Source organism: Zonotrichia leucophrys, chromosome 1 (genome assembly GCF_028769735.1).
Source record: "Zonotrichia leucophrys gambelii isolate GWCS_2022_RI chromosome 1, RI_Zleu_2.0, whole genome shotgun sequence".
NCBI lineage: Eukaryota > Metazoa > Chordata > Aves > Passeriformes > Passerellidae > Zonotrichia > Zonotrichia leucophrys.
The window spans coordinates 42,229,100-42,242,421 of record NC_088169.1 but is presented as its reverse complement, the minus strand read 5'-3'; the positions used below and the strand labels follow the sequence as shown (position 1 = coordinate 42,242,421).

General features: G+C 38.5%; 1 protein-coding gene across 1 annotated transcript in view; it reads left to right on the top strand.

The window, feature by feature from the left end:
- Nucleotides 1–5,946, top strand: part of GPC6 (glypican 6) — a 726,811-nt gene extending 720,865 nt beyond the window's left edge. The window contains exons 9-10 of the mRNA XM_064712773.1: nt 755–930; nt 1,364–5,946. Of these exons, the coding sequence (XP_064568843.1) occupies nt 755–930; nt 1,364–1,566 (379 nt within the window). The 3' untranslated portion in view covers nt 1,567–5,946. The remainder of the gene's footprint in view (nt 1–754; nt 931–1,363) is intronic.
- The last annotated feature ends 7,376 nt before the right edge of the window (nt 5,947–13,322 follow it).

Here is a 13,322-nt window from a genome sequence, read left to right as displayed (position 1 = left end):
GGAATGCTGCAGTAATCAAGAAATTCTAAGGTAAGAGCCTGAATAAAAGATTCAGATTTGCAGATGGATAAATGTTATGCACAGAGTACATGAGACATGAAAGCATAGCGTGGTTTAAGGGAATAATGACCAAATCAAAGAGAATACTGGAGTTTGGTAACATTAAAATGCTTTTTATGGGTCTGGATGTCGTGTAGGCTGGAGATGTTGTTCATGGTGGTCTAAAAAAGAGATGCAAAGAGGAATTGGAGAAGAAAATTAAGTGCTCTTTTAAACTAGGAAAGCCATAATACCTCAAGATAGGCTCCTAAACTGTCTCAGAACAACAAATATGCTATATACAACAAAGGACTTCATATTTTTTAAGCAGAAAGAAATAAAAACAGCAGAATGCACTGTTAGATGCTTAATTTAGTGTGCAGCCATTCATGTCAGCAGAGGATATGAATATGTGGTGACTTACTGCTGGCTTGTGAACCTTTTCCATAGTTCACACAGTCATTGCTCTTGCTGGGGAGTATATGGAGAGTTAGGAGGTTGAAAAACCTAAATCCTCCCTCCGCATGCTCCCCATGCAGCTGTGCTACTAAACAGATCCTTTGGAGTCAGTAAAATTAAAAACTATATTTTTAAAGCAGTTTTAATGGATCTGTTAAAGAACTGCACATTGAATTTCTTAGCACATCATTTACTGCACAGTGTTTTATTTCTGGAATTACTGTGCCTCACACTAATCTTTCATTCTGCTGCCTAGATACTTGCCTGAGATTATGAACGATGGCTTGACGAACCAGATCAACAATCCAGAAGTAGATGTGGACATCACAAGGCCAGACACCTTCATACGACAGCAAATCATGGCCTTGCGTGTCATGACTAACAAACTGAAGAACGCGTACAATGGGAATGATGTCAACTTCCAGGACACAAGTAAGAAACCATTAGCTGTCATTACATAGCTGTAATTTTGGAACCCATTTATAAATTGGCTCTGCTGCAATGACTTTGTGGTCTTTGTGCTCTGCGCTGCTGACAACATAAAAAGTCTTTTTCCATTCCATGAAATTCCAGTTATATAATTGTTTCTTTTGCTTCTCTTGCTTATCTCCATGTTTAATACATCCAGACACTGAAGGCTTTCCATAATGCCAGCAGTCTGATCCTTTTTCAGAAGAGCACTTAATCACCTAATTAAGTCACAGTGGGTTTCATTTGGAAGCTTTACTGGGTGAAATTTAGCACCGCCAACACTTCCTCATTCCCAATGTGTTCATCCCCACTGGGGTGCCAAGTGGAAGGGAGCAAAGGGATGAAAGCTGTAAGCTGCATCACTCACGCTGTTTCCCTCCCTCCTTTGTGCCAGGTGACGAAAGCAGCGGCTCAGGCAGCGGGAGTGGCTGCACAGATGACATCTGCCCCACCGAGTTTGACTTTGTCACCACCGAAGCGCCGCCTGTCGACTCGGACAGGAGGGAGGTGGAGGCTTCAGCCACACAGCCTGGCTGCTCACTGCAGACATTGCTCCTCATCTTCCTCAGCCTCCTACTGCAGAGACAGTGGAGATAATCCTGGATCTAGTCAGAGAAACTGTGTTTTAGCTACAGAAACAGCCTACTTTCTTCTTTTCTTATACTCTTGGACAATGGACCATGCCACAAACACTTGCAGTTTTCTACAAGATGGCAGTTATTGCAACCTGCTTCCCATTTTAGTTTTCCCAAAGAGTACCAGGTGCCAGACTGAACTGCTTCCTGCTTTTTTCAGATATCTCTGAAGACAATATCCACTCTTGAGAGAATTCTTTCTCAATTCTTTATTACAGGAGACTTTCTGAGCTTCATTTCCTTTTATGCTGCAAAAGGGAAAAAAAGATCTTACAGTATGTGTTTTTCCCCAGTGAGAAAAAAGACGGGGGAAGAAACCAAGAAAGTTTTCTTTCTGAATCAAGCCTGACTCAAGGCTGCTGCATTTCAACAGAATATCAACAAAACAAAAAAAAAAAAAAGACAAGAAAGGAACAAAAAAAATGCAACCGTTCTTCACTGACAGCCAGGTTTCCTTTAGGAACTTCTGTAGGATGATTCAGGTCATCAGAATGATCACTGTTATAGGGAGGAAGGCTGGATTTTTTTTTCCCCAACACTAAAAAAGTATGTCTCAGCAGTGAATGTCTTGCACTCCATCTGCCAACCACATCAGATTGGTATGAAGGTAGAGAAGCTGAAAAATAATAAGTTTATCTTATAGTATGTTAGTAGCTCCACTAGCTTCAGAATGTCATGTTACAGTTGCTTAGGATTTGAATCTTAATGCCCAGTAAAAATATGAGTAGTAGCACGATTTCACCTAGTTTCTTTTAGGATTTATCCATGTTATAGAATTGTCACAGTTTTCCACTTAGCTCACTCCTGTGAGCTCACCAGCCATGATGGTAATGTTAAACAACTCTCTTGACCCCTCACGGGTTCAGACAGAAAATAATCTCTTGTGATGTAATCTTTTTCCTTTTGTTGCTGTTCTGACATCGATTAGAACTTTTTGCTACTATGTCCATTACCCTACCAAGACAGCAATTCTCTAACAGACTAACAGCAACCGGATCAATAGCGTGTTTCACACCTAACTACATCCTTCATATCAGTTAATTTCAGTGTCGCAAGGATTTCTTCTACAAAATTTCAGATCAAGCAAGTATATAGTACTGACATGGAGATTTCTTTCACTTTTTTAGTCTTAGTATGATCATCTATTTTTATATATATAAATATATATAAATCACAGATTTTAACTTCTTAATTACGAGCTCAGGGTTGACACTTCTTTATAAGGAAAAAAAAATGTTTGGTCAACCAACTCTTCTTTTTTTGCTGCTCTGAAAAGTAACCCTTTAATGACTGGTGAGCATGAAAATAAAAGAAGAGAATTTTTTACATATCCAGTTGTCCATTTCCTAACAAGTTTGCAGGTTGGTGAAGAAAACCTCTCTCATATGTGTGTGTTTGGTGGAGAGGGCAGGGGGAGCATGTGAGTTTGTATGATAAGGCTAGAGAAGGATGTTAATTGTGATGGTAATTGTACTTCAGATTCTTCAAGGATACATTGCTTTAATAATCATTGTCTAAATGGTTGTGATCTGGGATAGAGTTTGCCTAATTTGCATCTGGTCATAAAACCCAAGATGGAAGCTGTTTAAATCCTGGACAAATGTGTCAACAATTAGACATCAAAATCTTCCTTCTTTAATCAACCACAGACAAAGGATTTTTGGGGCAATTCTGCATGGTGTTGAAGTGATGGTGTTTGCCATAAATTTATTTCCTGATTCTTATGTTGACTCTGGAAGTGGTGTACACAAATTGTGGTAACACTGTAAAACCAGCCAACCACATTCCAATTTAGCAGCAGAGCAGGTAGATCATATCCATTGCAATCGCTTTTTCTTGTCAAATTATAATTAGCTATCGATTTAGGCATGAAATTAAAATAGAAAACACACAGCACGTTAGAATAAAGTATACTTAAGCACTTTTACCAAAAAAAGTATTTACAATCTATTTATATAGTATGTCTAATAGCAAAAAGCATAAGTTTTGAGCCACTTGTATTCAATTCCTTTTTTTCCCCATTTCTTTACTTTGAAACATAATGATAGATAGCATCATAGAATCATGGAATCATGGAATGGTCTGAGTTGGAAGGGACCTTAAAGATCATCTAGTTCCATCCCCCCCTGGCATGGCAGGGATGCCATTCACCAGATAAAGTTGCTCAGGGCCCCATCCAGCCTGGCCCTGACAGGTGGTCTGTGGACCCAGATTAGTATGTCACTGTCTAAGGGTGCAGATCACACAGGTCTTACATGGCCATAGCAATGCTTCCCGCTTCTCCAAATGTTCCCCTGGAGCAGGTCTTCTGATAGAGCATTTACTGTGTCCAGGAAGTTTAAGCCAATTCTCATAGGCTTTTTCTTTTGCCCTGGTACAGAAGTTATCAAGCAGAAGGTATTTGCTTTTAATTTTTTCCTGAACTTGCACATGCAGTTTTCTACAAGGAGAACCCTTTAAACATCTCCCCTGATCTATCTCTTTCTACCAATCTCCACATCCTCTCTACATCCTCAGCAACTTTGTTTCAGGAGAAATTAAGTTTGATTTTGATTTCTCTGGTTGTGTGTTTATTCAGTGGTAACTGATTCTATATCCATCTGATTATTCTGGATCTGAAAGCTTATTGACAGGCAAAAGTGTCCAAGCCATCTGATGCAAGTCCTCTGCTGTACTTGCTCCGCTCTGCTAGTGAAGGAGCTGATGGACTCATCAGGTTTTTGTGTTGGCCTTGGCACACGTGTAGGTGATCTGCTGGTGCAGCCAAGGTGTGTGTCCAGGGTGCTCTCATCTATTTGCACACCTCCATGGACTTTTGGAGGAGTAAGTTGGATCCTTTTGGACAAGCAGTAAGAAAGAACCCCCTTCAGCGGTTCACTGAAGGTGCTCATCACTGGAGGAGCTTGCCCTGCTCCTCTTGAACTGGATGTTACAAAACTGCCACTCAAACAACATACTAGCTTAATCTTTGACAAAATGTGATTCTTGCAGGAGTTCTGCCAGAAATTTTTGTCTTCCATATTATTTCTCCTCTTATTTTGCTACTATGCATGGTGACATTTTGTCAGGAGATGGAGATGCCTTTGTGTGAAGTTACTGTGTATACATTTCTTTAATAGTCCCTAAAGGTTGAATACACTCTTCATACATTGCATTTTTCTGAGATTAAGAGAGCTATTAAATCTCCAAAGAAAATTAAATTGGGAATGAAAGAGAGAAAAGAAAAAGCATTCATGTTCATAAATGTGAGAATCTACATAATTTCCAATTATTCTATTCACACATCCTTTGCATCCAATAGCTCTTCTTCTGAGGTAATTTTTTGGTGTGCCACAATTTAAATATTTCTCTTCTGTTAGCAGCAGATAAAATAAGAAATTATAAAGAAGACAATTACATGTTCAAGAAAAAGGAGCTAAGTCCTAAAGGAAATGTCCTTTGATTGTGTAAGCCCTCTATGCTGCACAATCTAGAAGTTCTTCACATGTAATGTTCTTTTAAAGTGGAGGCTAATAAAAAATTAAATGCAATTAATCACATAACCATTGCTGTAGACCCCTGCGACGTTTAATTTTTTCAATATTAACTGAGTTGTTTTTGCATTATCCCCAAATTCTTCATGTTCATTGTACTGCAGATTTTTCTACAGATGACTCAGTACATAGTACTGTAAATGCAGTGCAGACTACCTGGACTCTGACCAAATTTAGGCATTTCAACAAAAGACAATCAGAAAAAATTGAAAAAAGAGAATAGAGATTTCCTGCAAAAGAGGAAGAGGAAAGGAAACTGTGCCTCGGTGTTCTGTTAAGGGTTGATCTATCCCAGTTCCCTTAGAGGCATCATAGACCTCTGTACATGGAAAGCTCTGAAAATCTGAGTCTCAGATGCACAAATCATCCCAGTTCTGTGGGACTTTTAGTAAGAATGATCCCCACAGATGTGTGAACCAGTTTGAGCTACTTCCATGCAAAATGGCTTTACTGTGCAAGTGACTGAGCACTGGCACAGATTGCTCAGAGAGGCTGTGGAGTCTCCCTAACGGGAGATATTCAGGAACCATCTGGACACAATCCTGTGCCATGTGCTCTAGGGTGACCCTGCTTGAGAAGGGAGGTTGGACCAGATGACCCCCTGTGGTCCCTTCCAACCTGACCCATTCTGCGATTCTGTGATTCTATGAGCTGGAGCTGTTCTTGGGAGGTGGAGTCTGTGCAGTGTCTCAGCAGGCAGCAGTTGCCTTCAGTTTACTAACTGATTCTGAATCATTATCAAATGTAACTATACTTATTCACTGAAACTTTTATTATTTCAACATAAAAAATAAATTACAGCACTGATGCATGTTGTGTTTTTTGTTTTTAATTTGCTTCCAAAGATAACCCATTAGAACTGAATACAGAAAATTTTAGAACAATTATGCAGGTTTCTATGGATTTCATTATGGGTATTTAGAAGAAATCCACATTTCAAAGACCACAAAACTATGTTTACTATATTAACCCACAAATGTTCAAACCGCCAGAGGAGAATGGATAGAGTTAACAACAGTGGAATGTTACATAAAATTGAAAAAAACATAATTTTAAAGGGAAATTCAGCAGTCAAAGGCTAAGTCTTAGTGTCAGCACTGAGATTATGTTGTCAAAACATAATAGACTCAGCAATGCCTACTTTCAAGAAAAATAGGGCAGCTGATGCACTGAACATGCAATGTTTTCATTACAACTACTCAGAGGGACTGTGAGGATCATATTAATATGTGTAATTATGACCCTTTTTGGATAAGATAATGATAAAGACCAGAGAACCATGGTAACAGGGTGTGTGAAGCATAAATGTTATGATAGTAACAATTTCCTCCTCTGTTAAACAGTGTAGGAGATACAATGGAGAATGAAAAGCTTTGATTTTTAAAATAAAGTTCCAACATCAGACAAGAGTGATGGTCTCAAATTAATTTAGTCTGAGCATTTTGCAACAATCTGTCCAGTTCAAATCTGCTGACCAAACAACCAATCACCTGAGGGTAATTTGCCAATGTGACATGAAGCGCTCACTTACAGGATCTACTTAGTTTTTCTACTAAGCTGAGTATGTAGTTGATGATTCTGATTGTGCATCATATGAGGTCAGAGCCAGACTTGTGCTTTGCACCTGTGTGAAATCCTGGTGCCATGACAAAGCAAATGGGAGCTTTGTCTTTAACAAGAATTTTGACTACAATCAGGGAGAAAATATATGTCCCTTTTTTTCTGGAAGCTGTTCATATGTGGTTTATTTCTGACTCTTAATAAAACAACGACACTGTCTATAAAAGAAGTGATGTTAGCATTGTCACCTGCAAGTTTTCAACCTTTACTCCAAAGCAGTTGCAATCATTCTGCCTGGTTCCCCCACAGCCAAAGGTCTCTGGAATTTCCAGAAGTTCAAGAAAGTCATATGTGTTTGTCCATAGCTTAAAGTCTACACAGTTAAATCAAATAATTTCAAGAAGTTGGGTCAGTATTTCAGCCAGCTCTTATTTCACCTTCATATATAATTATATAGCATTGATAATTAACAATATAGCACACATGAAAGACTTTTGTCTCACACTGATGAAAAAACCTTCCTCCTTTTCCTCCTTTATTCTGCCACTAAGAAATCTGTGTGGTTTAACACTTAAAGCAGTTGGCAGCATCTGGTGTGTAGTTTGTTTATTAAATTCAGAACAGCTGCATTACTAAGAGGAGTTGTCTTTTTCCTGAGAGGGAATAGGGAAAGAGTGTGTCCATTTATCATTAGCAAAAAAGATGTAAAGAATGTCGACTATTTATCTTAGATATATCGGAGGTCCATCTGTCAGCATTTCTGAAGATGTTTTAAAGTCAAATTTGCAGGGAAGACAAATCTACTCCCACTAAAACATAAATCAGTATGATTTTCTTCCATGAAAATAATGCAGAATACGTGGCTTTCAGTTCCAAGCATTGAGGAAGTTAGAAAGAAATTCGATTTCTCCAAAGTGGGAGGCTAGCCATTGTCTAAACAACTCTCCTTCTCCCATCTCCTGCAGCTCTTTTGTAGCTCTCCAGGGATCTCATGAGCCCCCACACAGATTGTCTGAGGCAGGGAGCCTCCTGGGTAAGCAAGTTGTCCCTGCCAACCATGGAGTTTGTTTTTCCAAGATAAATAGAAAGACACCTGAGGAATGAGTCAGGGCAGAGTGACTTCAACTGTGAGACCCAGCAGATATATATGACTGTGGGGGATTAACAATAAAACCAGGTGAGGGATGGCTGGAGCTGCTCACATCTGTCCGGCTCTTCTTTTCAACCTACTGCCTGTGAATTTTCAGTGTAGACTGATTATAACTATCTACTCATGGACATAGCAAAGGCATAAATATTGCTTCTCAAGTCAGCAGTGCTTTGGTACTCTGCTGCAAAGTTTCTCTCTTCTCATTTTCCTGGTAGACTGTCTAATTCTGTATCTTTCAGAGTCTGAGGAATAGCCTACTACCTAAAACAGATTTCTGTGTGTCAATAGTCCAGTCTTCATTTTTAAAAGTTTTATTTAGGCACAAAAGTTGTTCACATGTCTCATAAAAATTACTCAGTTTCACTATGCATCTAATGAGTTTTCTTCTCCAGCCTGAAAATGACACTCAGAGGAGGCTTTGGAGTAAGTCCAAACTCCATTAATCCTCTAAGTTTCTTAGAGGTCTCCCAAGTTCCACTAAATACCCCAAATACCAGGTTACAGGTGGACAGTGCTCCTTTTCATCCCTCCTCTCCTCACTCCTCACCTCAAAGTATCATCCTGGCCTTGAAAACATTTCAAAATAAATACTTCATCATTTCAGCTGGTACATTAAAAAAAAAAAATCTTTTGCCTTGGTGTTTCCTGATGATAAATAATTCTAACTAATGCTTCCTGTATGCCACATGTCCTGTCTCCAGTGTTAGCTATGACAATTTTCTTCTCCAGGCTGAACTGTCTTTTCTGTCATTTTTAGCTCACTGGATTTCCTATCTCACTTCACCAGATTTCTGTGCCTTTGGTAGCAACTACAGCTTCTATTTTCAGACAGAGGAAGTAGCAACGGGGAGATTTGGTTAACTTATTTGGGAGGTTTCTATTGGGCTTTAATAAACCCCACCCTTAGCTTTTATTCTCTATTCTAAGCATGCTTGTGTGGATGTATGTTCTGGATTATCTGACATAAATCCTGCTGACTCTTTTTTCCATCTATAATTAGAGATTATAGATTATATTTTTGGTTATTCATTCAGCTGTGGCAAAATTCCACTTCTTTCTTATAACTATAGCCTGAAATTTCTGTTTTGTTATTATCTGGTATGCTGATGAGCTAGGAGGCCAATGCCAAAGAACTTGTGGGATTTTCTATAGCAAGGTAAACTGAATGGGCAACAGCTTCTGCAAACAATTCATATTGCTTCTGTAATTGATTCTTTGGGTATTTTTTATTTCATTTTATTTTATTTTAATGTTGTGGGGTTCATTTCATTTACTTCACAGATTGACTACATATACATTGTACATATGTAGTGTTACTACAGATAAGTTTTTCAGTCCTTAGATCACAGAGAAGATTTTTAAGCAGTTGGTTGATCTTAGCGTTTTTTTTAAGAGCTACAGAGTGATGATCAGTCTCAAAAATTTGCCCAAAGAGTAGTCAGAGGTCTTCAGATTTCAGCTTCATGCTATTAGTTGAGTTTGAGGCTTCAATAATATTTTGTAAATAATTTGTGAATACGTGTGTGTACTTATGGGGGGGGGGAGAAGGGAGCATTTGCATCTCTGAAATATTCTGATGCTTCTTTTCAACCTCTGCCTAATCTGAACACAAATCTACAAATGAGGAATTCGCATTCAGATGTTCAGGGAAGTCAAACTAAATCAATTGATGGACATTTATAGACAGACTCCCCCCAGGTTACTTTTTCTTGCTGATGAGCAACATCATTTAATTTCCACTAGCAATTTTGTTACATTTCTTAAATTCAAAGAAAGGGTATTGTTTAAGTAGCTCAGATTTCTTGGTTTGGGTATCAACTGACATTTATACATGTTTGTTAAACTTTTATGACTCCAGACATATGAACATTGCTTGAAAGCATGCAAATTATTAGCTCTGGTTTTTATGCTATATTTCTAGACTAGTATTTAACATAGCTAAATGAGAATTTATAGGGATGATATATGAATGCAAATCAAGTTTAGAATAAAATTAGTTTTAGAAATGAGGTTGGGTTGAAAAGATATTATTAAACTTTAAAAGTGCTTTTCTACTGATCTGGTTCTAACATTTCAGCTTAATCTGGCACAACAAAAACCCAAAACCAGTTTATAGCTCATACCTGAAACTAAATAGTAGCTTCAAATTTGGGGGTTTCCAATCAAAATGAAAGTTAGAGAAAAATCCCAAGTTCTCCATCTCCAAGCACTACTTACAAAGACAGAATATTTAGCAGTATATGGCAGTGTATGTGTGTATATATAGCAGTATATCAAGGCAGGGTTTGAACTTTTAAGGGAAAGATTCTTTATGGCTTTGTAACTTCAGAGAAGTATTGTACCACAGAAATAGAAATAGAAAAATATATACAATTGTTTTGATACATTTGTGAAATAGGTTTCACAGAACCTGATATTTTTGGTGCAAAATGCCTTAAATCACTTTATGTAGGGCTAACGCAATTTATTTCTGTATATAGCCTTTTATAGCAAACACTTTGGATGCAACACTAGACTTTTCTTTCCACTGCAATGATATACAGCCTTATGATTACTAACTCTAAGAGAGAGACAATGAAAGCTCCGCTTTACTAGCTGTGAATGCCCTTTCAGTCCACTTGTAGACTGAGAGCTTGGAAGCAAGAAATGGTGACAGTGCCAAGAGCACCAAGACATTCTTTGTGGGCAGTGCCTACCTTCTCTCAGTCCTTTGCAGCTGACTCTTTTACCAGTCATGCCACCTGTCCTCATGAAAATCAGCTGTGACTTAGGGCCTCAGACCATCCCACCAAGCACTTCAGGGAGCACGTTGTCTTTGTAGGTCTCTAGTCAGTCAGCAGAGATGGGCACCTCCACACCTGGGAAAGGGCTTACCTCCCTTCCCAGCACAGGCTGCCTGGGATGACAAGGTTTGTCGTGGAGAAATCTCACTTAAGTGCCTGGAGGTAGATGCCACTAGTGAGACAAGAGGTCCAAACTTCACCCAGACCTTCTCTGTGCTTTTGTTTTGTTGGCCCAATGATGCCTCTTTTTCACACCAGGGCTGGAGTGAGTTGCCTGGAGAGGAATTCCACCTGGGGAAGTCACAGTACAATGACTTTGTTTCTGGACCAAACCAACCCTGGTGTAACCAGACATACAACCAACATGCATTTGTTGTTCTGAATGCTGCCTGATACTGTTGTGTTTATATCCTTACTTATAAGACATTGGAACCAGTCAAATACCCTAGATTCAAACAGGAAAGGAGACTACCTTCAATGCGCATATGCAAAAGGAATGGAGCTCAAACAGGTCTTTTCTGAAATACCAGATGTCTTTGCAAGGCTGGTAAAGGCAGTGCACAGGGCTAAAGCCAGCTCAGACAGTTAGCAAAGATTATGATGCACATAGCCAAAGGACAGGAAGAAAATTAATGCAGTGCCTCAAAGAGTGGGGAACTGAGATAAAAACACCCTTCGGGTTGAATCATTAATGGACTTAGTTGTTTGTCAGACTTAGCCCTTACTGCATCAGTGAAAGGAAAACACACATCTAAGAGGTCAGTAGAGAAAGCAAGGTTAATACCCACAGGTTAATGCTGACAAACCACTAACACACCTCTTAAAAAATAGCTGAGTGGTATGACAGAAATAACTCATTAAAAGCTGAACAATAATTAAACACACTTCATCTGTATCCCACTCCATCTCTTGAGACTCCAAATGAGGAAATTATTTTTCCTTCCCCAGAATACTTCTTGGGGGGTTGGTACTTGAAATGTGGCAGAAACCAAAAGCCCCAGCTGTGAATCACCCATTTCAGTCCAATATTCTAGGCCTCCTGCTCTTGTTTTCCTTTTGCATTTCTGAGAATGGCATATGCACATAGTGCATATGAGGATGCACATTTATGTATGCATATACACACATATATGTATCTCTACAAATACAACCACAGACCAATAAATTTCAAGCACATATGGTATAAAAGAGTATTGGAAAGGCTCCTTTTACCACAATACTTCACATAAACTTAATGAGAAGAATCCCAGACAGGGAGCTGTGCTTTAAATATGTTTATACCTTGTGTCTCTATAAGTGTTGATGAAATTTTCTGAAATAACTGGAAAAGAGTGAGCCTGCAGAATTTAATTTGGCAACATCTGCTGCTACTAGTAAGGAACAGATAAAACCCAGAATTTTCCAGATAAAAACAGCAACCTAGATGGTATTTGCGGACTTTACTGATACAAAATCATTATTCCTTGGTTTCTTTTTGTGCACACAAAAAAACCCTGTAGAAGCTTACCAAGCTTTTCAGAACCCCTACTTCCTTCCTTTCAGGCTTCAATAATTGTTAAACTATGACTTTTCTATATTTATGGAAGTATGTTCTTTAAAAATTAGTTGAGTAAAATACTGGTGATCAAAACCATCATCCTAGTTGGTGGGGTTTTTTTAAAAAGTGAATTCATAATGCATGGAAAGTGGCTCTTACTTCTAATGATATCATCTGGCCCCCCTTAACTGAATTACAGCTTTATAATCATATTGCCACTGTCCATCACCCAAGAATGACATGACACAATACCCAACGGATTACCCCTACAGCAATTGGGTCTTTTTCATTTCTTTCTTCTCCACATACTTTCCTCCAGGAAGCTTTGATTAGTAGAAATGCATTCAGATTTCCCTGTGGATAAAAAGAAGGGAAGTGTTTGACATTTTCCAGGCAATCTCAGACGGTGCTGCTCAGCCCATTGCTTTTCCATTTCCCCTCGAGTCTTTACTAAGTCCAGTGCACAACAGCTAATGTGCTTTTCCCAAAACAATGATCGGTAATGTAAATACCATTTCTTCCCTCAAGATTTATAATGAATTCTGTGTTTCTTAAGCTTGTTTCTCTCACAGTTTTTCATGTCAAAGATGGTATTTGGAAATCACAGAACAGTTAAAACATAAACCGCTGTGTTTCTGTTCATTAGTGAGAAAAGTTTGACTGCAGGGATATTTTCTTGCAGGGTTGTATTAACAGTCACTTACATGCATATATACTTATACATGTATATGTAGAGCTGCACCTGCTTTTTTCATATACCTTTAAATTACTACCAGATAATGAATGTCCTTCTATTAAACTCATTTTCTGTACTGCATCTTCCTGAAATATAGACTTTAAAACACCTTGCTGCTCAGCCAAGACAATTTTGCCTGGTGCAATATTATGTTAGTAGATAAAGGCGTTTGAAAAAGTCATACATTTTATTTTCTGAATCAATACTTCTTTTGCTGCCTACTGAAAAGTCCTTTTTTCGTGCTTATAACACACCTGAGAGCTGGAATAGGATTGTAATATTCAGTAACAGACTGAAACAATACTTAGCATTCTTAAAGATTAATTTTATTTGCCCTGCCTTCTGCCTGCAAACATTATCCACATAATGCTTTTCAGACAGATTTTACCTTGTTAGTTTCCCTGCTTCATAGTATACAT